This window comes from Bombus huntii, chromosome 12 (genome assembly GCF_024542735.1).
Source record: "Bombus huntii isolate Logan2020A chromosome 12, iyBomHunt1.1, whole genome shotgun sequence".
In the NCBI taxonomy this organism is placed as follows: Eukaryota; Metazoa; Arthropoda; class Insecta; order Hymenoptera; family Apidae; genus Bombus; species Bombus huntii.
The window spans coordinates 2,786,965-2,813,303 of NC_066249.1; the positions used below are offsets into that span (position 1 = coordinate 2,786,965).

The 26,339-nt window shown below is 41.9% G+C and overlaps 1 protein-coding gene and 1 long non-coding RNA gene across 4 annotated transcripts in view; one reads left to right on the forward strand and one right to left on the reverse strand.

The window, feature by feature from the left end:
• LOC126872030 (uncharacterized) overlaps positions 1–26,339 on the forward strand; it is a 167,963-nt gene that overhangs the window by 89,935 nt on the left and 51,689 nt on the right. For 2 of the 3 annotated variants that reach the window (XM_050631495.1, XM_050631496.1), the window contains exon 2: positions 25,558–25,581. The exons of the other annotated variant lie outside the window; for it this stretch is intronic. In XM_050631495.1, coding sequence (XP_050487452.1) covers positions 25,558–25,581 — 24 coding nt within the window. The remainder of the gene's footprint in view (positions 1–25,557; positions 25,582–26,339) is intronic. 3 annotated transcript variants of the gene reach the window in all.
• On the reverse strand, positions 364–2,368 carry LOC126872079 (uncharacterized). Its single transcript, XR_007691836.1, has 2 exons — positions 1,224–2,368; positions 364–988 (listed from the first exon to the last, which is right to left on the reverse strand). It is a non-coding gene; the product is annotated as an uncharacterized LOC126872079 (long non-coding RNA).

Genomic DNA, 26,339 nt, shown 5'->3' on the forward strand with positions numbered 1-26,339 from the left:
GTAATCGTTGGTTTTTCCAGAGCGGAACTGAGAAGTGCCCAACCAAGAGTTTTATAGAAAGCAAATCAACTGTGAAAGCGTGAGGATTTAAAAAATTCTGCTCGAAAGCTGTTCTTGGCTGGAAATTGGAAAGATTCGAAGTCCGATGGTCTCGAATAGAACATGTGCGCGAATTTCCTGCAAATCCTATTAAACAACGAAGTATTTATGAAATAATATATCTATATCTTTAAAATAATTTGGAATCAATAAATAAAAACCTGATACCACACATCACTCTCCCTTTTTTTTATAGAAAAGTAACTTCACGTCAACAAACAATTTTTAAAAATATTTTTTCCTAGTCATCGAATGATACAAAAATGAAAAAAGAAAAACAAACGTCGACTTATATTATTATCTTTTATCCATGTAATTTACATTTACAAGTCCTGTTTTGGGCATTCGATCAGAGTTACGCTCCGATCGAGCGTAACAAAAGAGAATACGTAAACTTCGACAGAAATAATCTAAATTTGGTGAAAAGGAGGTAATAGCTTGGAACGCGTAGTTCGCAACTGTCGAATGCACCTTTGCTATTTTTAGCGGCTCTCTGATTCACCTGGTAAGATTAACTACTCTTTCATCGCGTTAGTTTGGCCTGCTATTTGCCGTGCGCTTTAGACCGAGTTTTCCGGATGCAGGTCGTACGGAAAAGCTTATGCCACTCTCCTCTGCTTCTTTTCCGTGTTTCCTCTGTTAAAGTGGTTTAATCTGCGGCAATCTCCCGACTCCTTCCTCTCTCTCTCTCTCTTCCTTTCGTTTCTTCGTTTCTGTTGCCGGGCCACCTCCTTCTCCCCTTCCCATTCCCATTTAATTCCATTCACAAGCAACAGCTAATTTTAAAAGGCTACACGCTCGATGCGCCGCCTTAGCTCGTGAAACCGGCTGCCTCTTTTTCCGCTTCTTTCAGCCTGTCCAGTAGAACGAAACTACCCGTGTCTGACCGCTGGAATTAAGCAGAGATATTGTCGTTAGTGTGGGATCGGCCCCACGAAAGAAGATTAACCCAAGTGCCATTCAAACGAATTGGTCATCGTGAATTCTTTACACGAGCCGGAGAAATTTGCGCGAAACGAAGTTGAAAAGGAGCGAAACGTGGCAGCAGCCAATTCCTCGAGCTCCTTCGTGTACTTACACCACCGACCACTTTACCTTGGCTACCCACATCTTGTTTCAATTACCTGCTGATCCATGTTCGCTGCAACTCGAATTAAAGTACCAAGCGGGTCGCGTAACGAACTTCCGTGGAGAAAGACACACACACAGGGCGCGTGAAACGCAAACGCGCGGGACCGAATGATCTCGGGGGATAAACTCGAATCAACTAACTAGTCGAGCAACGCTCTGCCCGATTATATTTTAAAGCAAACGACTAAGAAGCCTACGAGTGCCGGCGAATCGTTAAGCACGAGTCAATATTGCTGTAGGACTGTCGTATAATAATCAAGCACGCAGACAGGAACAAAGCTCGGTGGTTGGTTCAGCTGCAGGCTGGTGTCGGTATCGATCGACGTTACCAGATTCTCACCGTCGCTTTATTACACGGTCACGGATCGCCGATCGATCGGTTGCTTTCTAGATCGATTACATAGGCGCAGTGTCGCGCTGCCCGCATGGATCTATCCGCTGTGTTGCATGCCGAGCGTGTCACTCGCATAATGTATGTATGCGCATGGCAGCTGATACGCGGCGGTTTGCATTGGACGGGATCGATGCGCGTGTACAAGCGTCTACCAACCGTCGCGAAATAGAACGGCAGGATATTAATGAGATCCACGGGAAATTTCATCCTCCGCTGGCTCGTGTCGAGAATCGCGACTGGATTTCGTCTTGAGACGGTGATCCTGATAACGGTGATAACCACCTTTGTAGGGAGAAGAACAGAGAGGTTCGCAGGGAGAAGATCAGAGAGGTTTGTAGATGAAGAGGAAAGAACACGCGTTGAGGAGTATAATTAGAACCGAGTTGGCAACCGATCGTTTTACGATACTACGCGTCAAACGGGCCAAGGAAATATCAAATTTAGTTATTACGATATACAATTATTCACCAGTTGCTATACACATACAGTTGGATGTCAGAGAAATTGTATGGTTGAAAGTAAGCAGAAAATCCAGAACAATAAAATTACGTTGATTTTCAAAAAGTTAGTCGTATAATCTCCGCCACTTCAATTGTATCACGATTTTAGAGCCACGATGTATAGACAGGCGCATTTTCCTCTCTAATTTTCATCCTCGTAGCTACTCCTCTTCAAACTCATCGATGCTAGCAACTCGTAACTCGTGACTTGTAAAATTTCACCGATAATATCGTTTAATTATGCAAGAAGGTCTAACACGATCTTTAATATACCTAATTGATTGGTATATAAGTCTTTTAACAAGTACAACGGTGTCCAAGTACCTTTTATATAACGCAAGATCATATTGTACAAGCATATAAATGAAAACGCTAAGAAAACGCAACATCTCTTGTTAAGCGAGACTCTTCAGTTATTAAAGCATCGAACAAAGATGACACGGTTTGCCGCGTCAATGCATCTTTCAAAGTTTCCACAATGATCGTGGGTTTAATTGGTCGTGAAACGATGACACTTTATATCTCTGTGAGACCAGAACGGATTATATACTACGAGATTAAGCGTCCTTATATTGAAAATTGCATGACAATGAGGTAAGAGAATGGAGTATATTGCGGAGTACATATATCGTAGCATGCGATCTACTGCAGTGTTTATTCTCGGTCCTCGTAATAGGGAACGTTATTTCATCCTTGAATCCTTAAAATGGCCGGTTCCTTAATTAGTCCCTATTCCAAGACCTAAGAGGAAGCAAGTCATTTGTTATCACCGAGACATGTTCACATAAGCTATACATTTATCATTGGAGAATCTTGCAAGAACGGTTCGTATCTAGATTCATCGTTCTCGCTTCGTGGAAAATAAGGCGAGCTTCTTCGCATCGAGAGGTGCTCGGGAATTGCACGGTATTCCACGCAGCGAAGTCAATTAGACTTGTTGAAAGACTGTGCCTATTCGAAACGAATCAAGCATTGAATTAGTTGGCTCCGTGTATTTACGCGAATTGTAGTCGCATTCAGCTCTAATTGGCATATAAAGTGCATTAAATTGAACGAACTCGTCCGGGACAATGGCGGAACGCGAGGAAATCGCGAGCTAAACACTGCTCCTACGTTTTGAAAAGCGGAAGAACTGTCGAGCGACAAAGGAAGGCTTGAAATTTGATCGAGCAAATTGTAAGACTCGGACGCTCTTCTGTCTTCTTCTTTTTTAGGTCAACGACTGATTGAGACGTCACAGAGAAAAAGATATGGAAGAGAAGAGCTCAAGAAAGTTTGTCTATACGTTTCTATTACAAGGATGGGAAAAACAAAGTCGATTGCAGAAGCACGGAGCTGGAAAATTCGAAGAAAAGTTTGTCTTCTCTTAATCTCACGGCCTGTCTCAATAGATTCCGTGCATATTTATCGTGGACTTTAGGCGCCTCTGGGAATGCTTCGACGAATAATTCGTTTTCAGCGCGTGCTTAACTTCCACCGCTCGGATCGTAACTTTCAAATCCTTCGGATACTTCCGATCTCGATAAAGTAAACGATAGCGCGACCAAGGTTCTACCGAGCACGGAGCCAGCCTGCTTAGTCGATCGATATACCTTATTCCACTTTTAACCGATTAATCAAAATACAATGGTGCTCGTATAAATTTTGATTTGATGTCAAATGATTTGATCAATGGAAATCAAAATAGAAACTTGCAAGGATGTTTCAAGTCAATTAAATAACAGATCGTACCGGTAAAATAACTCCAGGATGTCTAAACTTAGGTAATTCCAATAATCTGAACAAGGTTTTTCTCTTGTTCTTGATGGATTTATTCCTGGTTCGCTTTTCGAGGAATTTGAGAACATTTTTGGAATTAACTTACTCTCCGTAATCACAACCACCTTTATCAAGAAAGAAGAAAAAGTCTCTTCCTTTATGTCGATTACTTGGCGAACTTCAGTAAAAAGAGGGATTCTACCTAAATAACAAGAGGCGCCTGCGGAAGCGAGGTTGAATCTCAGGCTGATTCGCATGTGTAAAATGGAACGAGGCCGAACGCGTGCGATCTCACGTGGTAATTCGGTAACTGAGGATGCACGTGCACGCTCGAGGGTATTGCTATCGATCGGTCGAAATGGTTGGCCGGCATGCACATCGGCGCGGTTCACCATCGGCTAAAGTGCTATGTAATATTCAACCCCGAAGTATCAGCTGCGCGGATCGAGAGGCGACTCGTCCGACCAGTAAAAACGCTTGTCGTCCGGTCTGCTCCGGTTCTGGCGTGTTGCCTCTGGGAAATCAGGTGGCAGTTACATTTATCGACCGCCTACTCCCCGGAGTTTCCCTGACAATTCGTGGCCAACCACCTGCACGCGTTCCATCGACGCTTTTCAACGTATCCGACGGACGTTCTGCTCCCCTTTTCCTCCTTTTCACCCTGCAATATGTCTCAAGCTCATGAACAACCGATTGGACCATCAGATCTCACGATCAATCCCTGAATTTAGATTCACATCTTGAGATGCGGATATCGGACGCGCAGCTTGTACGTTCAAAGATTTCTTTGCAGAAGGGAAAGATGTTGAACGGGGTCACGTGCATGTTTCTTTGACGTTTTATCGACGCCTCCTGATCGAGTCTCTTGATACGATGACGCAAGCGAGTTTCTTTGTATTTTGTTTTATCGCAGATCCAAATGCCGATCGATTGTACGTTAAATACCTCGACGCTTTTGTCCAATACAGATCCTTTCATCGAAGAAGAAGAGAGAAATGGAATCGATCGAATTGAAGGAAATTTACCATATGTAGACAACCTCTGTCGTGGCTTCTGTTTGAGCGCGTCGCGAGCGTCAAACAAATTCCTCAGGCTCAGAAACTGTAAAACGAGGGATACACTTTGAGACAGTCTCGAGGCGGGGAATTTTCCGAATAAAAGGAGTCTCCCTGTTTTCTTTCCCTTCCGGGTATTTCCCAGTAGAAATGTTTTATTTATAAACACGTAAGAACGGGTGTTTTATGTAAAAGCCGCCAAGTACTCCCACGGCGTTCCTAACAAGTACTGTTCACCGGAAGGATGATAGTTTCGTAGCTCGTTGAAGGGTATCGCGATCCATAGAACGAATGTCTCGAGTGCTTTCGGGGTGCGGAGGAAGGCAGGCTGAATACGCGCACTCTGTTATGCGCGTCGAAGATGCTTAAAGGAACTTGGAGCTTCTCCGAGAGGTACCAACCATGAAAATCGAGGATACACTTTTAATTAGTGCACAGTACCGAGAGAGGAAGACTAAGTGGATAATTTAATTATTCTTCGCGCACTTGATTTCCATCAAAGCAGTATGGAAAATCATAAGTACCTTTTCTGCATGGCGCGCAACCTGGATGATGAAATTGGAACGCTCTTATTAGACGTAAAGTTTCATCGTATAAGCACTTAGTTAACCCTGTAGAACCAAAACTTACAGGTATAAAATTAAGTTTCGAATAGAGCGAGGCGTCCAAAATTCAAATGCGGTAATTAGAAACTTCATTACAACTGTTACAAGTTTTTATGAAGACTTAAGTATGCTGATTCTATTCTTGACAAATTTGAAAAGATACGTCAAGCTACCTACCTCTGCTGTATTCTTTTCTCTAATATTAAAGAGATGTCTTCGGTATCGGTAAAATACTGTACAATAGAATTCTTACCGATACGCGAAAATTCTTCGGTTTCAATCTTATTCCAATGATGCTCTTAAGACGTAAGAAGCTTTTCATTTGCTTGTTTAAAAATTGTGGTTTAAAAATATCAATGGCCGTGGTAGTAGGATTTTCAACATTTCAGACCGAATGTGCCAATTCGAAATGCAAATTTAAATTTACATATAACCGGTGCAAATACAAATTCAAATTCAAATATGATCGTCAAACATACAACTTTCAACCTGACAATTCAAAATTCAAATCTGTCGATTCTCTGCAACCCTTTCCATTCATATATATATATATCACAATTGAAACCAAGAATTTATGCATCACTTTGGCAACCTCACGGACAGTGTCGTGGTCCATAGTCATCGTTTCATATATGTATATATCTTCGGACGTTGTTACGCTTTATTATCGATATTTGGTGGAGCAATGAATCAGCTGATAATAAAGGGGCCATGGCATCGCGTCCAGCGTAGACCGCCCTGCCGTCGTTTCGATAACGTCCCACGGGAGAGAAATATCGTATTACCGTTACACACTACCGTATGCCATTCTAGTTTCCCGCTCTATCGGAATTCACGGTGATCGTATCGCGGCCAAATAATACCGGGAGGTTAAAGTGCGCGACCGTTATAAATAAAAGCGCTGTCGCGCGGTTGCCTTTGATGTACCAGCATATATTCCTAGAAACTTTCTGTGTCGCTTTATGCGCGAGAACAATGAACCCGTTTGCTATTTCCGATATCAACGTTGATAGTCGGAGCCGCGTGCTGGATTTTTTAACCGGGACGCCATTACGGAAAAATGTAACGTCTCATCGCCAGAGATTTCACCGAACCAATTTTTTTCCACTGATGAAACGAGAATCACGACGACTTGTATATAGTACAGTGGCACACGAAGGTATCTGCATATGTACTCGCAGATCCCTTTTATGAATACATTATGCGCGTTGTATGAAAGCTTTCTGAAATTTCATTAGCAGTGTAATGAGACTCGACTATCCTCGATATATGGCCAATGTTTGAGACCAATCTAAGGGCGTATGTGCGTACATAAGAATTTAATGTACGTATATAGAAGTTGCAAGACATTTAATACAAACCAAGTTATATACAAGTAAGCGTTTAAATACCTTCGTGAGTTACCGTATGTAGCTACGTGCTTGAAACAATTCCTAATAGAACGAAAGGGTGAAACTTGAAAAAGAAAAATTAAGCGATCTCTCGTTGGTCTGTTCAATGACTCGCCGGTACTCGACAGTCTCAAAGAAGACCGCGTAAAAATAGAGAAGTGAGAATAAATATTGGCGAAAAGTCTGGAAAGCTGGGCAAACGAAAACACGGGCACGCGTTGGAAGTTAACGAGAATTGGCTGGGGCCAAGTTTGACGCATGAAAGAAGGTATCGACGGTGAAAGGCCGATGATATATAGGGTTCTTCAAAGTTCGGGCAAGTTAAAATGGAGGTCGTCGTCGAGCGAATACGAGAAGTTTCGCCTCGGCGAAAAGAGTCGAAGAAACTTACGCGCGGTCTTCCGATATTCCAACAGAAGCTTCCAAGGCAATAACTGCTTCTCTCTTACTCTTTACGATTGCTTTCTTCGTTCCTCTCGTTGTCAATAGCGAAACAAAAGCTCGTCGGAACGTCTGGTTCACGGAGAAGCGATATTTCGCAGGCATCTGCATTCGTTTCGACGCGTGCCTCTGATGCATTCCGATCGTGGTGCCGAGCGATATCGATCGCGTTTATCACCAGCCTATCAAAGTGGTGTTTAAGCTACTCTATGCTATAGCGAAGGTAATCGAGCGAATGCAATTTCGATCAAAATGCCGGCAGGTTTTCGCGATAGTGGCACGGACGCAACGCGTCGTTCCCCAAACGCTTAAGCAAAAATTATGAATCCCAAGGGTCGGTGACACGCGTTGCAAGTCTCTCTCTCTTTTCTCTCTCTTTTCTCTCTCTTTTCTCTTTAGCTTTTTGTTCTCCGATATCTGTCTGCCGGAGTCTAACATTTACACAACGTTTCACGTCGTAAAGTTGCCCCTCGTAAAATTTCGCGTTACCCTCGTGGCCGAGCGTGCTCGTTTATCAATGTACCTTTAAGATGTTTTCTAGTCGTTACCAGCGGCGTTCGTTGAGGCTCGGCTGGCCTTAAATAATGGCAATCGGGGACGATCTTGCCACTGCACGCTTCGTTGAATCTCCTCTTTGCTTGACGATATAAAAGTCACCCTCGAGAGTGTCGAGAGAACGTCGTTATCTTTCGCGAGGATTCCGGTAGCTGTTCTACGGCGTGGATAGCGAAAAGGAAATGTATAAGAGGCAGAGAGAGAACAGGAAGATGAAATGAATTTATCCGGGACGTCTATGTGGTACGCGTTAATGTTTCTTTCGCGATTTCTTCGGCGCGACGTAATCGTGTTTCGAGAGAGCGTGACGTAATCGAATTTTTCCAGCGAGCCACGTTTATTCTCCGGATGTGAGAGAAGGAAGCACAGTGACAGCGTTCTCAATCCATTATTGAAAAGTCTGCAAGGTGACAGCTGTCAGCCGGTACACGCAAGCTTTATGTATCGGTGTAGAGTTCCATTGTTAGAGTCACAATGGGCTCGGCTTGATATGTAGGTTTCGTTAGCTCGGGACAATATACAAGATATATGGAAATGGAATCCTTTTTCGAGCGTACATCGTATTACACGTTGAATTTTATTTGGCTTTTAGGTTTAAACCTCTTCTTCTGCCTTGCTCTAGCGATCGTCTACAAGCTGCCACTCCAACGTACCAACAGCAATCCTTAACCTGATTTCCCATTTAAAACGGTCGGATATCTTTATTTGTGGAAAAAGTTTCAAGCTGTATAAGAATATATAGAGCGGAAGATGAGTTCGTCAGATCGATTCCTTTGAACAACTTCGAGATTTCGAAGATCCGTGGCTCCCATTGGAACTTACCAATCCTAATTCTTCTGGCAGCGAAACTTTTATTTCATCGACGTGGCTGCCGATGAATTCCATTGAAACTCGCGTGTAATTGAAGCCGTGAGGTGCGCGCATCGAGATATATACGCCTGTACGTGACTCGATGCAAGGATAGGCATTTTCAGAGGCCACGCAAAAGTTTCGCCAAGCTTCGTGTAGTAAATTTCAATACATCCAGCCACGGTCCTATTGGCTCGGCAATTTTCCTCCGGAATTTCTCACAATTGTATGACGCGTCGCCGTGGCTCGCTAATATCCTCCGCGGAATATTAAGTTTCCTGTTAAATGCGATTTTCCCGCGGAATATTAGAACTCGAAATATGTTTTAAAACTCCGCTTCTTGTATTTGGTGTTCTCTATAAATTGTACCTTCGGCACGTGCATAGATTTGTAAAAAGTACTAATGTCAAAGTAATCAAGCGATGCTTCAACATTTTTCATTTATACTATTATGAAGACATGGAAATAAGAGTAACAAGACGGCAAAAGGACAAGAGATGCTCCGCCTTTTAATAAAGTTCAACTCGCTTTCCATTCTGCACGATACTTGGATGTTCATCTTAGCTTGTACCATCTTAGGCATACGCATGTTGGACGCCTCTAAATCCACGTGTCTTCGTGATCGAAGCTACGGCAGTAGCTTGATAGCTACTACCGTTATTTGTTCCAAATCCCTTTCTTTCTCTACTTCGAACACTGTTTTACGATTTCAAAATCTCGACCACCGGTCCTTTCTCCTTTAACCAGCTCCCTTTACATCCTACTCGATGCAACGTGGACTTAGCCGGTAGAACAAGCACATCGAAAGAGAAAAAGATAGAAGGAAAGTGAGGCAGCGTGTCTTAAAATGGACCGTACCTGGAAATTCGCCGCGCACTTCAACGACTGCCGCTCGTCATTCTCTCGAAGAACTACGGAGCTCTTACTCTCCGACTTGCACGACGAAATACGACGACGAGTACTCTCCAAGACGATGGCCCGAAAATATTCCCGGTTCTCGTTTCGTGGTGCTCTCGCGAGAGTTCCGTAGGCAGCCGGGGTGGGAGGGAGGGAGGGAGGGAAGAAACGAGCTCCGGCAGCAAGCAGCCTAGAAAAAAAGATCGACGATGCGGAAGAAGTAAAGCAGGCTTATGCAGGAACTCGGGCAGGGACTATTGCTGTAGCAGGCAGCCAGGTAGCTCGCAAAGAAGGAGAAAGAGGAAGCAGCTAGGCTTCTCCAGGGGCAGTTTCTCGGAAAGAAGACAAGGGAGAAGATGAAGGAGAGAAGCTGAGGGAGAAGACGGAAACTAATTTTAGGCGTTAGCTTATTGGGCAAAGCTTCGTACAGCGGCTCGGTAATCCTAACCGCCTGATTGAATTCCTTTATAGCGAATCTTTCCTATTTTCTTTCTATCCGCTCCCTTTATCGGTGCCTCGAGGCGTTCCAACCTTCCAACACCCGCGCTTTATTTCAAACTGACTCTGCTCCACTCCCGCACTCCCCCCTTTTTTTTATCGTCCTTTATACCTATCGCTTCCATCCGCGTAATCCGAGTCACGTCCTGAACGACGACGAATTCCCGATTGAATTTGCTCGTTTGTTGGATCTCTGAGTCGTAAGTTTCTTTGACGGAGAAAACTTGCGTTTGTTAGTATGTTTCTGTAGAAAAATATTCTGGTTCTTTATTTCAGATCGCACTCATGAACGAAGCTTTTCTATGATCGTCTAGCGGCTAAGCGTATGATTTTTATACCTTTCCCTTCGGGCAAGTAACGTTGAGTCAATTAAGCCATGTGTTTAACGCGATCAAACTACGCTTGTACTAAAACTATCATTCGTTTTGAGGGAAATATAGGAGCGAGCTCTGCGAAGAACGGTTTTAAAGTCTAGATACTATCTCTCGTTTTCATAGATCCTACACGGCAAACCGGTAGAGTGCAGGATAGGAACTAGAAGAATGTAACGCTTTGAAGGAATTCACGACAACAATGCTCGACGCCGGAAGGAAATCGAGAGGCAAAAGAACTGTATATTTCCAACGTATAACGCCTCGAGTAGCTTTTCCCTGGCGGCAAGGCTAGTTCTCAAGAGTGTGTAGAAGTGACGCGAGATTCGGAGAACGCGAAGCGAAGGTGATTTAGAGGTTCCCTGAGAAATTCGCTTACGCTCAACTTGGAGCTGTTTGCGCACAGGTATAAAGTGCATTGTCAAATGTATTGGAGCTGGAACAGACGCGCTCGTCTGTAATACGGATTTAATACGGACTTAATACGGTTTTAATACGGAGCTGACGACAGGCTACCATAAATACATTTACAAGTGTAATTAAGTAACGCATAATTAAATACGTCCATTTAGAGCGCGTTGATTCGAGGATATAATTAATATGCTCTCTCGATGCGTATCGGCGAGAGACCAGCGTGGGAGAACGAATAAGCAAGCAGGCAAGCGCGTTTATTTTCCGCTTCACCTTTACGGGTACAATCGTCGCCGTGGTCAGAGAATTTTTCGCTGTATGTACATCGCTGCAACAGGATGAACGCGAAAAGGGCCATTGAACGAACGTAATGAGAAAAAGCTTTGGCGCTGAGTTTGAATTAATTCGAATGATTAAACGAAATGCAACGAAACTGTGCACGGACTCGGTCGAATTTTTGCGTAGATCCGTTACTGATGTGAGTTCGAACCGACCAGTTTTTATCCAACTCGGCAATTCCTTCCTTCATTTTACAGCTTACGAGTTCCTGTTTTACTTCCTTTTTACTTCCTTTTTACTGAAAATGATGTTGAAACTATATCTTCTTTTAGCAATTTTCTCCGAAAGGAAATCTATCCGCTCGTTTTCTTCCCCTTTGCTCCCTTTTGCCCAATCACGCGAGTCGAAGAACGACTCTACATCGAAACAATAACCATCCCTTCCTCGTCGTACGTCTGTTCGCTTCCGCAGATATAGAGTTTTGCTCGAAACGAAGCGTTTCGACGAGGACGAATATCCGCCCGAGATATGTTTCCTTTACGCCGGCCTGTCTGACTTGTCACCGACTAAAACTACTGCGTAATCCGCGGATTTGTTGCCAGCGAGTTTGGGATAAGGGAGTTTGGCTGGCTTCTTTTCCTCTTCCGCTCTATCTTCAAACTTCCACCGGCAATCTATCCAACCTTTCTCTACCAAAGTTCGGCATTTCGTGTCCTTGCGCAAAAGAGAATAAAAACTCGTGAAGTTTATGCGCCATTTGCTTATAGTAAAGATAGAGTTATTTGAGTCGGCTAAACCTCGACATTTTGAAACTCAATCTTCAACTGTGCATGGAACAATCGAATATCTTGTGCATTATGAGACGCCACTAGTCTCGCGGAGAGTAACAAAAGAATAAGAGAATACCATGTACTCTAAGCCCAGCAAGAAAGAATACTAAAGACGAGACAATGAAAAGATATTACATAAGAGTTAGTAAATTAAACAAGAAAATGATTACTAGAAGTAAGCTACTACACATACGCAATTGAATTATAATTTCTTATTCATTCAAAATACATTCTAACCGGAATATTCTCCAAGGAAGAAATATCCTTTAAATGGCTCGATCATTTTTTCCAAGCACGTCCATTTCCATCGCAACAGTCTATGGAAATTACCACCGAAAAGAAGGCTCAAACGACTTTCATAAAGAGAAAGAAAATGAAATAAAATTAAAATCCGAGAATTCCCGGAGGTAATTGAGGAAACAGCCAAAAGTTTCATTGGCCTAGCTCAAAAATGAAAAAAAAAACGCGGGCAAAACCCTCTGATGAGGAGAAACAGCTGGATACTCTGCCGAAGAAATTCTTTTTTTCCAGAGGAACTGGTTCGTGCCGCGGTCTGTCACTTTGCCAACCCTTTCAACCCCTCGAGTGTCTCCGTCATTTTCTGCAAAGTCAGCCGAGAACGATCCAAGGGTCCCCTCGGCGGAAAGGAACGAGATTCTCGAGACCGGATCGCGTTGGAGAAGCTGTTGGCGGGTCTGGCAGACAGCCCGCTTTCTTAATCGGAAACAAACGTTTAGCCCTACCCCCCTTTTTCATAGACCAGCGCTGCTGATCGCGTGTTCCGGGCATGGCCTCAATTTTTATCGCACGTTACGTCCGGATCGTCCAGTAAATTGAACCTTTGCCGTGTACAATTACGTTCCACTTGGCGAACCTCTTTCTACTCGCAGCCTCCTATCCCCGCCAGTCGACTCCCTTGGGGGATTTTCTCGCTTCTGTTCTCGAAAATTTGATTTCCCTTTAGCTCGTGAGCCAACCTTGAGCGAACCTGCTGTTCGTTTTGCGGCGGATCTTCACCGAGACTCGTCCCGTGTATCGTTCGAGATAAGGCCAAGGAATCTATGAACGAGTTTCTCACGAGTGAGAACGCCCATCGACGTATAGAAGTATCGATCTGGATAAATTCGAAGGACGAAGCTTGGTAAAGACCTTTCAGGGTCGATCAACGCTCGCAACGACCCTTTCCACTGCGGTTGATAGGGGATAATTGTCGGGCAAGCTTACGAGTAACGCAATACTGGCCGTATGTAGTTATATACTTAGCAGCATACTCGTATATACTTAGCAGCGAACAGATCTCGTCAATTTACCGTCCACAACAGCTGCGCTTTCCATTAGCGGGCGAACGAACGGGCTACGTGAGCTCGAGTTTCGGCCGCAGCTGCGAAAATTCACGTGGAAAAATTCATGTTTCCGAGGGGAAATTAGAGATACAATAATGTGGCGGAAAATTGATAACCTGACACGTCTGTTCCTTATATAGTAGTAGATCGATTTACTTATATTCGACGATGGCTCGTGTATACTCGGATAAGTTCACGGATAAACTGTACCAAGATAGTTTTAGTCAGCATTTTGTTTGGCTAACTTCGAAGTTACTAGTGAATACTTTACGTAGCTTGTAAGGGAATCCAATCGCGTTTGATTAAATATATAGCCAACCGACTTTCGCCAGCTTTGGCTGCAGCTCTTGAACCGACCTAAGTGGTTCCAGCATCGCTGACTCGGACAAAATTATCATCGTTTATAGTTCCCCTTCCTCGAAAAGGAAAGCTTCAATATTGCTGACTCCATTAGCAAACATTATTTATACCAGATTTATACCAGATTAAGGATCATGTGCCCGTTACATGAACTACTATGCATATACTAATATATCGTAATTGCAAAAATGAAATATCTGTATGTGCTCCTAACTCGATGACCAAAGACCGCAATACCCAGTGATCCATATTTTAGATAATTCCTTAATTCCAACCCGCTTAAAGCGAAAATATAAGCAATTAGATCGAGGTGATCGAGGTTATCAAGAAAATTTCCATCGTTTCCACCCAACGTCTCCCATCAATATAATCAACGAACCTCCTAAGACGACACACGTGAATTCACAAGGTTTGTTATCTGGTGCAGAGCACAAACACGATTCTCCTCTCTCGTTTCATAGTCATACGCTCGGCAAAAATTGCCCGGTACAGCCTCGGGGAATCCGGCTTCTGTTTCTTCTGTTTACTCAACATGTTTCCATTTCCACGGACCGCGAACGAAACGCAACTAGGAGAAGAGAGGAGAGGCAGGGAAAGGGGAAAAGAGGAAAGGGACCGCGCGAATGCAAACGTGGCCACAAACCAGAAACGGAATTCATGGGCCGAGACAAAAGGTAACCGAGTCAATGGCGTGGTTACGATTCGAAAGGATTGGAATCGCGTCATCAACGCAACCGAGGACTACTCCTCTCTATTCTCGTGGCTCCATTTTCAACCGGATATGCACCCATGTTTCGAAGATACGATCATTCGGATTTATTCCCTGTTTTTACTTTGATCCGCTTTCGACGCGTCGCCACCGAATCCGGAGACTTTATGATACACCGTGAAACCCGTTTAAAATGTTTCTCTATTCTCTTGCGGCTAATTCAATGGCTATTCCATTGTTCTATACGTGTCTTCATGCATATTTAATATTATGCTGCGATACGTTCGTTTCGTTTTTAACGCTTGGTGATACATCGTCTTTTGGATCTTTTACCAACCTCAGAGTCATAAATAGAATACACAGTACAGTATACTATACAGTAGCTATAAAAAGTATTTACACGTATCTTTCCAATGAAATATTCTTTTCATCGTTTCATTCTATAGAAGACAGGGAATGTGACATAACATGTTTTTCAGCTGTCATATTAATTTCCAAAGTTATTTCACGGTCTTGCTGATAAAAGTTTGTTGCGCTCGATAAACGCTCTTTTGTAGAATTTTCTGCTTGTCATGAAATAAACAACAATTTCGTTGCATTACAGTTTTCTATTACCAAGGAAGCAAAAGGAAAAATTGTGGGCATTGTGTAATGTTTGCTAGTAACATAAATTCCTTCTGTGTTTATACTTTTTACACAATGCTCTCAATTTTGCGGCGTGTTTTTGCCTTCCAGTGGCAGAAAAGCGTAATACAACGGAAATGTACTTTATATTCTGACACGTTCAACATTTCCCTCACCGGCCACAACAAATGTAAATCACCGGTCATAATAAATTTTGATCAACGTGACCGCTGAAATGTAACTTTTAAAATGATACGTGACTACTGTTAATAGAACAACAACAACAAAAACGAAAAGAGAGAAAAATAAAACCACCGAAGAAAAATAGAACGAGTGAATGTTACAAGCTAATAACAATCGTTCTCGTAATTTATCTGTGAAAATTGAATCAAAAAGTTGAAATGTTAAGGTAGATAGTATCCGTGTTTATGCAAAACGACGGCAAAAGCAACGAGTGACAAATGAAATGACAACACGGCCCGATAACGTACGAGTGATCGTATTTTTCGCGTCAACTTTTATCTCCTGTTGCTTCGCTGAATATTTTCGGATCAAGCGATTTACAATTAGCCAGATCGAGTCAGTTTCCACTTTATAGCGACTACGAAACGTGTTCTACGAATCCGGGTCACCGGTTTGCGACTGCCAAGCAGCGATTCTCGTTTCTCATGTTAGACGTATGCCGAGATGTTTCTTACAAAATTAAAAATCATTTTGATGAAACAATAGTGAAATTGTGGCGCAAAAATGTAAGTTTCACAAAATTATAATCCTATATAATTCTGCGGTGAATACACTTGCTTATACGCTAACAAGAAGAATGAAAAAGGTATATTAATGTCTCCGGTGAGCATTGTAATTTACTATTTGCGTCTGAAAGAAGACAGTGTATTTTTAGTAAAGTTTCAACTTTGTATCAATTACAATTTTCTATATAAACATTAGGACCAAGGTACGCTCCCACACTGTCTAAAAATGCGAACACTTATCATAGCGGATTTCAAAAACTTTCTTCTTCGAGGAAATTAATAGCAGATTCTGCAAGGAAGTTCCTTGCATGATTTGCGAAATCGTACCGCAACAGAAGACCCGGATGTTGGTCGGATATTAACGAAGCTGACGACTCTTCCCTGTATCCCAAAACCCAGGGGCAGCCTTAATTCGCATTATCAGCGGCGAGAAAGAAAATGGCCAACTCGCGGAAGCAAGGAGCACGGTTCCACGGCAATACTTGCATCCCTCGGTTGTCATTTTCCAAAGTAAGAACCGGCAATTCGACCGTGACTTGCTTCTCCTGTTCTTCGATCGCGAGAACTCGTGATTAGATGTTGTAATTACGTGAACTTTCCTACCCTTTGCAAAATTCTGTCTTCCTAAGATAATTACGAATGAAATTAGAGTTTCTTGGCATAACTTCTGTTGATATTAATCATCGCAGACGAAATTAGAAACGCCGCACAGAGTTTTAAAATTGCCTGACTACGGAAACACATAGAAACAATCATACTGTTGCGGACCAACGTCACTTAACTATTCCAGTTACAACATATATTTATCTTTTCGTGTAGAAAAGTCCTTCGTAAATGAATAACATTCTAATTAAAGATCTTTAAAAATATAGAAACCCAAGGGAAGTCGGAATTAAGTAAAGCAGAATTCCAATTCTCTGAACTTGTCAGAGAACAAACGGTTTACATAGGCGGAGTTCATATAACAAGAGTTAGCCAACTTTCTCCACTGCCTATTTATTTTTTTTCTTTTATTCAAGTAATCAGTAGCAGTTTACGTTCAGGTAAGTGAATTCAACGAACGAAAGTTCAATTGATCGGGAGCGTTAACTAAAATTTCGCTCCAATAAATCGTGTTCTACTGTAATAGAAAATAATCAAAATTTTCTCCAGTTAAACAACCATTTTTAAACACTGTGCATCAAGAGTTAAAAAATCAGAAATGTCATGAAATTGATCGCATAGAGAAAAAGGGAGACAGAGAGAGACAATAACCTTTCATTGCGTTTCCTGTATCGTCGACCATCGACGAACGATGAGTTCTATAATTGACCAATTCGATCGAATATAGGTGAATAACAGAGTGGAAATCGCATTGAGGACGCTACGTAATTACCGATTGTTTATTCGAAATTCGAAGAATCGCTGGGACAAGCGAATTGTTGTCAAATTACAAAGTAAAATTGGCGATTAAAAAAGAAAATGACGATCGATAGCATGGACAAACAAACATTCTTTCGTAGCAACAGTTTTCCATGGAATATCGAAAATGGGATTTAAAATGTTCCACGCTGGGCTTGATGAAATGATATTCAATTTCATTACATCGTCATTAAACGTGTTACCGTGAATGTCGATTAGTTTACGTCAGATCCCTATCGGAATTAATCGTCACGTTGTCCAACCGTGTGCAATGAATATGTAATAGGCTCAAGTATGAATTAATTTCTGTGGATGCACGTGGGTCGAAGCTTGGAGAGGAGAGCGGCTCGCGTGGCCCTAATTGGTCTGTCCGAGCCAAGGAGGACCTTCGATCCTTATAAATATGCGCTGGTCATTAATACCAGCCGTGATCCGTTGGCAAACGTCGCGGATCGATTCTGCATTTGCGATTCTGATCGGCGGCGATCAAATTCAGAAGGACGTATCGCGATAATTCCGTGGGACAACCGGAGATTCAGAGAAAGTTCCATTAAATCGAACTCGTAATTCCTCTATCAGCTTTGAAAATCCCGGAAATTAATGGTGTTACTCGTACCGTACGTGAAGATTAAAACATTCTGAGAATTATTGCAGTTAAACGGTGGATGCACGAGCTCGAGGAATAAATTTAACTTCGATTGAGTATTATATCTGCTTGGAAACAGAATTAACTTTAACGGCGTAATAAAATGACTGAGAATTCTGTACCTTCGAAAGTGGCTCGTTTGTACTACTCGGTAATTTACTGAAATATTAATAATCACGTTGCACATGATGACGTTTAAGATGTAAAATTTGTAACTATTTCCAACTCGGAATCACAACTTCGTAAACCTTCCATCGCGTGAACGTCGTTGATAAATCGTGTCTCTTGACTCGACGAAACTTTCGATACGAATATTCTCCATGGATCGCGATGAAATTAGACAGCAAAACCAGACTACCGCTAATTTCCTTCCATTCGCCAATTACTCATTCGTTACATTTTCACTCTAAATCGAGATTTCTCGTTTCTGGCAGAGAATTTACGCTAATACGATGGAAAAAGGGTGGTTGAGCCAGCAGCACGAGTTGCAATGTACTTAGGGTAGATTGGAGAGTGCGATAGTCGGGATCGAAGCAATAGACGAGAAAAGGGTGAAAGAAAGAGTGAAAGGATGGATGCGAGGTGGGAATAGAATAAAGGAGAAGATAGTCGATTCTCTGGAGCCCGGTTGTCCGATGTTTCTCTTGCGGGTTATCTTAGCGACGATTCCAAGACGCCTCTTCGCTTTCCTGCCTTTAAGCGCACTCCTCTTCGACCTCCTGACGGAACAGAAAAAAGAAGAATATCAAGAACGGTGACAAAAGATAGTGGTCTTTCGTCGTGTGCAAGTCACCCTCTCTTTTCATCTCCTTTCCACCCTCTTTCCGTCCTCTTTCCATTCTTTCGTCGCGTGCCTGCTTTGAATTTGGGTTATCGAAGGAACGGCTATCTCTGAAAAAAAGCATTACTTATACAGCGTGGTCTTAAATTCATGGTACAAGTAAAATCAGAGAGAGATTGCACAAACTGAGACGAAAATAAAATATGAGAAAATTCCATCGCAATCGATGGAGATCTGGCGTTGGAGATTGAAAAATTTAAGTTGCGAGACTCGTTGATTTTACGTGAATTTGTATAATTTTCAGCTGGACAATAAACGATCGACAGCGAGCTGTCCTATATACGAAAATAAGAGAAGAGAATGTAGGATACAATCTGGAGAAAACAGAGTTTGAATGTAATTAAGAGCGAGGCCAGTACACGTATACTTGACACACGTCCTCAAATTCGATTTTCTTGGAAACACAGCCTCCATCGAAATTTTATTATTCTCGATTTTCGTCCTTATTTTCAGCCGCAAAGCACCCTCGCTTCTTTGTTCATGCCACGAATTTAGGTTCACGATATATGTATATTGGTCAAAGTATGCGAAACAAAGAAATTATATCTCAGTGTTACGTATTTAACCTAGCTGGAAAAATTACGAACGGGCTTCTTTTAATGAAAACCGCGAGTTGTTAGTTTAGATGGAGTTGAGTACACACGATTAATTTGCCTGTTTGAAAGTTTCCATCGCTGTATTTATTTTATGAGTTCATCTGGACAAGATACTGGTCCTTCGCGTAATAATTAACGGTTAAAGTTTTTTACGAGACGAGCGGATAAAAACTCCCCACGCGGTTTATTTTAAAAGCACTTTTATTCGTACCGTAATTAACCAACACTGATTCTACCGGATTCCTATCTTTTCAGCCACACGGAGATTAATGGACTTCCCACACAGTCTATTTCCTTTTCTTCCAACGAACCTCCATCTAAGAGATAATCGATCGCTCTGTATTATAATAATTCCATAAGAATAAACTATAGAAGACCAGCTTGAGCGCATATCAATGTTTCAAAGGCGTATCGATCGTTAGTCGCAAAACCTGAAAACATATGTACGTCACAAGTGTTAGCGTACTTATGTAAAGTAAAGTTAACCATGGAAATGATTACTGGCAACTTACTCCACGTCTTGAACAATACTTATTTGGATCGAAACTTGAACAAAGATAGATAGAATCGTAAGATAAATAAAGAATTCGACTACTCAAGATTAAAAAGAAAATGTTAGCTTCGTATACAATAATCTTAAGATCCTCCTCGTTCGAAATATCTAACCACGTACTAAAAATTCAAACAGGTTTCACGACGCGTCAAACGATTCATCGCAAATAAACAAGGGATTTTTGAGCGATGCAAGTGCGTTCCTTGTTTCAATTTAAATTTAGAAGAACATTTGATCCCACAGTTTTCATAAGAGATAAAAAATCAACAACAGCGAAATGTTCTTGAATTCTAACTTTCAAAATATAACAACTGTATAAATCGTTTTCTGCAATTGCGCCCTACTTGTCGACGATAGTGCGCGAACGTGTTTCGCACGAAACCGTATCGATCGCAATGAAAATCGCGGCTCGTCCGGCGTAAAGCCGGTGCGATTGGTCGCGAGGCAATCAGAGCGCTCGTAAGAAACGTCCAAATCATTCTCCCGTAGAAACATGGGCCGGAACAATCATACACTTGTAGGAGATGTATTGCGCCGGACAAGCACTATAGCTCAAAGCATCAGGCATAATTGCATATCAACGCTGCGATGCTGCTGACCGGTCGCAACACGGACAAAGCGGTGTAATTTGTGGAATCGCGGTAATCGGCTTTATGGCTTTTGCCGCTCCTGGTATTTGGGTATCGTTGTTTCGCCAACTGCCGACAACGTAATCGGCGTTGCACGCTTACCCAAGAATTTGGAAAATTGTCGGCTGATGGCCGGCGTGTTAAGGGAATTGAGGAAATTGAGGAAATTGAGGGAATTAAGGAAAACTGCCAAGGGGTTGATTCGCACGAGTATAGCGAGCGTGCTCTTTCAAGAATTTCGTTATTGTCTTTAGGTATTCGAGATGTGCCTCTTCGGAAACGGTCGACAGCGTAATCAACATCGTTGCGGCTTCGCCAATGGGAGGAGCTCGTTGTTTGTTATGCGATAAATTCGCCGTATAGTTGCACCGACATCGTCAGCCTGGTAATTGCAGGGGGTGTAATATCGCGAAAAGTTTGCACTAACCAGCGAATTCCTTGGTTATAGAGTGGCTCGTGGAAATATTCCAACGTTTACTGCATTATATGAACAGTTTTCAAATTTCATTAGCATTACAGCAAGCCTGGACTATCATGGTTATATCTATTGGTAAAGTTTGAAGCAAATCTGAAAACATATACTCCTGTTCGTAAGTATTAGGATATCTGCTGATCTTGCATGAAGGTGGAAATTTATCCAGGTTGCGAACGAGGCAATTAATCGGTTCGAATTTTGAGATTAAACATAAAATCACGATCTCGAATACGCGATAAAAATTATGGATACTATATGGAAAACAATATATTATGGAAAATAATGGATTAACGATCATAATTGACTCATATGCGTATAATTTTATAAACCATAATACGTTAATTCGTTTTTACTTGTAATTTGTTTCTAATTATATCGATATAATTATGACAGTCGTATCTCGTTACAGTGTTAATGTTTCTCAAAATGTTTTCTACATAGTACGTACAATATGTACATAGAAGAACACGTTCTAGCTGCCATTGTAAGTGCTGAAATACTTTCGCGAGCCACGGTATAGAAGGAAAGAAACCGCGCGGATAGTGCTCTCACGTGACAATAAGCCATGATTTTTATGGCCATGATACTAAATGTCGTGACTCTTGTCCTGGTACAAACCGAGTGTTCCGTTGTTACGATATTGAAATTGATGTCGCGACATTAACGCCACGAAATCAAAGCAGGTGCGCGATTTTATCGTAGCATTCGCTAGTGACTATCATTTGTTATTCAGTCAGAGGTGTAGTTAAAACCTGGAAACTCACTCTCCGACGTTAGCAATTTTTTACGTGATTAAAACTTACAATTTAGAAGTACATCGATCGACTGTTCAACAGTAACTAGACATCATGATACTAAGTTGCGTGGAAATAACCATAAAATAAACTGCCACGCAGTATCATAATAGCAAAGGCCGTAACTTTTAATGTCGCGCGAAAACGTGTCCTAAATTCATTGAAAAGACGAATAGGGTGTCTAGTTTCTAGCTATGTGACTCGAATTTCAGTTTCATCTAACCTACAAACCATTTTCTTATTTCTTCCTCGGAATTCTAAGTTACTATTCGCGTTATTCCGTGAAATTTATATGGTGTGATACTTGTTCCATATCACTACGCATGAAAAATTGGAAAATGAAATTTCACGATAACTTTTAAATTTTCTGGCACGTGAATGCAGATAGGAAGATCTGATAATAGAGATGATGCGATTCATCCTCATATGTAGGAAGTAATATTCGAGGGAGATGTAATAAAGCGGATTATGTTGAGAAAATGCGGGGAAGGTAAATTGGGAAATTTTGGCAGATGCAAGGAAAAATCGTGCGAGGTGCGCCACTGGAGAGAGAACAAAATTTCGAGCGAATTTCCTTCAATTATTTACGCTCGGAAATGCAGGAAAAATTTAATTGCACGCGACACGAGGCGGTTGTCGAGGGGAAAAAATTTCGGAATAAACTGAAGCGGCTGTAATTGTACGCTTTAGTGGCGGCCGTAGACTCCATTTTTGTTTCATTACGGTAAAATATAGCCATGCATTATGAGTCTCGTACATGCAAGCTTTAGAATAATAAATGTAAAGGTTTCCGCTAACAATGTCGAAAATAACGAATCGGCCTTTCATTAAAATTAACGTTGCCGATCAACAACGATCATTTAATTACATTTAATTGTTCCAATTTGATCAGATCGTTCATCAATAAGCATTAAATAAGGATAATATGATCGAAAGCAGTTGATTCACAAAATCACAGTCTGAGATAGTCTAACAGTTGATTGACAAAAACAACCATCGTCCAGCGAGAAGTGCAATGCTCTGACGAGGAAAATGAAAAATGCAAGAAAATCTGAATATCGTAACACGAGTTCACGAGAATTAATAGATATAATAATTCGATTATATTTTGCAAATATAACGATAAATTCGTTGTCATGTAATTTAAACTTAGTTTCGACGCATCTCTCTTCCTTTGGAACGAAACTTTCGCAAGATAATGCACCGATAAAAACGATACAATGTTCATTTCTGCGAACGAAACTCGATCGCAGATCGCCAGATCGTTTAATAAATCCCCTTTCTGTTTTGCCGTGCTTGTTTCGTTAATTATCGAGAGAATCCTTTTTATAAGTTCCTTTCGCTTTGACACGGTGATCCACGCGCGATACACGAGCTCGCCTCTCGGTGTCCGCCCGACGAACGAGAACAAAAGCAAACCAGGACACGGGAGTGCACCGAGTCGAGGAAAAAATTGCGATCGTCCGATACGGTTTGCATCCGTGTTGACGTTTCAGCTTTATTAAACGTCGAATTTTCCCTCGCCTCTCTTTCTCTGTGCGTTCTTCCACGAAAATTTCTTCGCTTTCGATTACTGTTTTCGCCAGCCCATATTTGCTCCCCATAATTGGCAGCAATTTGGCGTCTTGTTATTAAAAAAATGGAAGAAGCAAAAATAAGAACGACGATAAAAAGAGAAAGAGCAAGGCCGAAAAGGAACAAGTTTCCGGCGGAACGACTTTACCAATTAGCGAACAATCGCAAAGAGAGAGAGAGAGAGAGAGAGAAAGAGAGAGAGAGAGGGGAGAAGGGGAATTTCGAGCGGCGTCGTTATAGGTCTTTAAAAGTTGCACGCTCTTTTTCCTCATCGTTTGAATGCGGTGCCTTTATTAAAACTTTTGACTGTCCGCCATCGAGAATATTTCCGCCGTATTCTGTCCCTTCTTATTGAATCAACGGCAACGGAAATATCACGACTACTTTTAATTTCCATCTCCGAAGATATCTTTCGAGATTACCTCTCAGAACATTTCTAGATTCGCGAGTGCCTGGCAAAAGTGAACAAACGTCTTATAACCGATTGCGAATCAACTTTGTGCGATATTCAAACTTTTCCATCTTTGTTCTGGAAACTATAACGCTTGAAACATTTGTCATATCCCCAAAAGACGAGTCCAGAAAATTCATAAACCGCAGCATTCCATCGAGGTTCTGTAAAATTACAAAAAAGGATTTGTAAATCCACTCACACTCCTAATAACTATAAATTATTATGCAATAGAGCGCAGGTCAACTTTATACCATTTTATTAATCACTGCTACTGCTAGATCGCATCTTTTAATTGCTCGTTTTCTTTTCGTAAATTTTCTACAGGCCAAATCACAGAACAGGAAATGCAACACTCGCGCACACTTCCTCCCCTTTTATCGAACCGAGCCAAAGCTTCAGGAAAAGAATTTAATTGACTTAATCGATCGGTGAACCGTCCGACGACTAACGCGATTAACCGGCTGAATTCTTTCTGTCCTGTTGTTATCGATACCGATGATCGCGTTTCCGTTATTACTCGAATGGAGGATCGATTGGCACGATCGTTTAATTAAATCTCGCGTTCGCTGTGAATCCCTTTCCGCGCGGCACACGCTTAACCCTCTTAATTGATGAACCTGACCGGAATAATTCCGGAACCGGGGAATGATTAATTAATGGCCGCGTTTTGATGATGCATCGCGACGTTTCGAAACCAGTCCGCGGCCCCAACGAATCTCATTGAGCTCGGCCTCGTCTCTTTATATCCGTGTGTAACCTATAACCTGATATACGTTAATTAATCGAATGTTAGCTGATAAAACGTTCGGCCTAAAATTGGAAGTTCGATAATGCGGCAATTAAGCGTATCGAAGGGTTAATTGCGTATTAATCTAGTGGTCGTTCCCACGAATGCACTCGACCGCGGCAGCTGCAATTATTTTAATGCTGGATATTGAAATCGAACGATCGGATCGGTTCGTTTATCCGATTCCTTAGTTCGTTAATTTCCCCGTAGATTAGAACTCCGTTTAACCTAATTTCGTTTATACGAACAAGTTAATCCTCAGCTTCAAATATATAAACTCGTATCCGAGCCTCTATCATATCGAGTACCTAGGCAATCATAGTACAATCGGCAAAACTAAGGTAATTATTTAGAGTGGAGTATAATTCATTAATTTCGATGAGCTTTAAATATATGTTGTCGAGGTTTCGATTCCAAGTAACTTTTTTCTACCCGTCTTTGAAGCATCTCAATTAAGATTTAGTGTTACATTAAATGAAATTAATTAAATTTTAATGAAAAGTAAATAAATTAGTTGAATTAGTATTTAACGACGATAGGTATATGTTTCAACTGAATATCAGAATAAAGTTTGTCAGTTCATTAATATTATTTCCTGGCTGGTAAATTATTGTGTAGGAGGGGGAGGGCCCCACGTTCTATTGTACGAACTAATAAAAAGTGCTAGAGAGGATAGCTATCGAACTACTATTATTGGAACTACTCGATTATCCCAACTGTTTTACTCCACGACTGGTTTCGATAAATGAGATTTTATTGTATCTCGCCGTTCCGTAAGTTACGTCGAAAAAGATCTCTCGATCGCCACTGTTCGAGGCTTTTTAGCTAATTGCTCGTCGTTTAAACGATAAGCGAAGAGAAAGTGTAGGGATAAAAGAGCGAGGTGCATATTAATCACAGTAAGTGAAACAGGCGGCACAAGCGTGTTCTAACGTCGAGTGTTGTTCTTTGTTTCAGAGTCGGGGACCAAGCAGAGCAGAGGTAAGAGAAAGCCTGCTGAAAGACAGGCCCGCCTAAGTATCTTGCTTTTTTGTCGTGGAACACATTTTAGGTTCACTCGCGCGTAAGTAACTTTGATCAAAGTTGAGAAAAGTACATTTTTCCCGTCCTGGTTCTCTTTTCGTTCCCTTCTCTTTATTTCGTATAATCGTCATACGTGAATGCTCGTGCTCTATTGTGCGTTCGACTACTTATTTTCCTGGTTCTTGCAATAACGAGCAGGAAAGGGTTAATAACGTTGACGGAGGACCACGAGAACGCCGAAAACGAGGATCATTCTTTCGGCCGGAGTCGTGAAACTGTCGCGGCGGGTTTAATCTCTGGAGGTTGATGTTATTTCCGGACGGCCGGGAAATAATAGTTCCAGCGTCGTTGTCGAGTAGCGGGAACAGCAATTAAACGCGAAGAACACGAAAGAACGCGGACATACCGTAAGTCGTAGACCAACGACGCTACTCGAAACGCTCCTTAAAACGTTTTATCGGGTTCCACGTGCTCGAGATCGCTCGATTTCCCTGATCTTTCGATGGTGAAGTAACTCGATGGAATTCGTGGAACGCCACCACACGAAATCTCGAGTCAGCCTCGGCTGATTTTCGCGGGTATACCAACGCCGAAACGGGATTCTATCGGCGTGTCTTTCGTCCTTTACACGCTCTGTTGGTGAAGGAGCGACTGGAATTCCATTACAGGATTCTTGCAACGACGAACCAACGTAATCGTCCCGTAAACCGCGAATC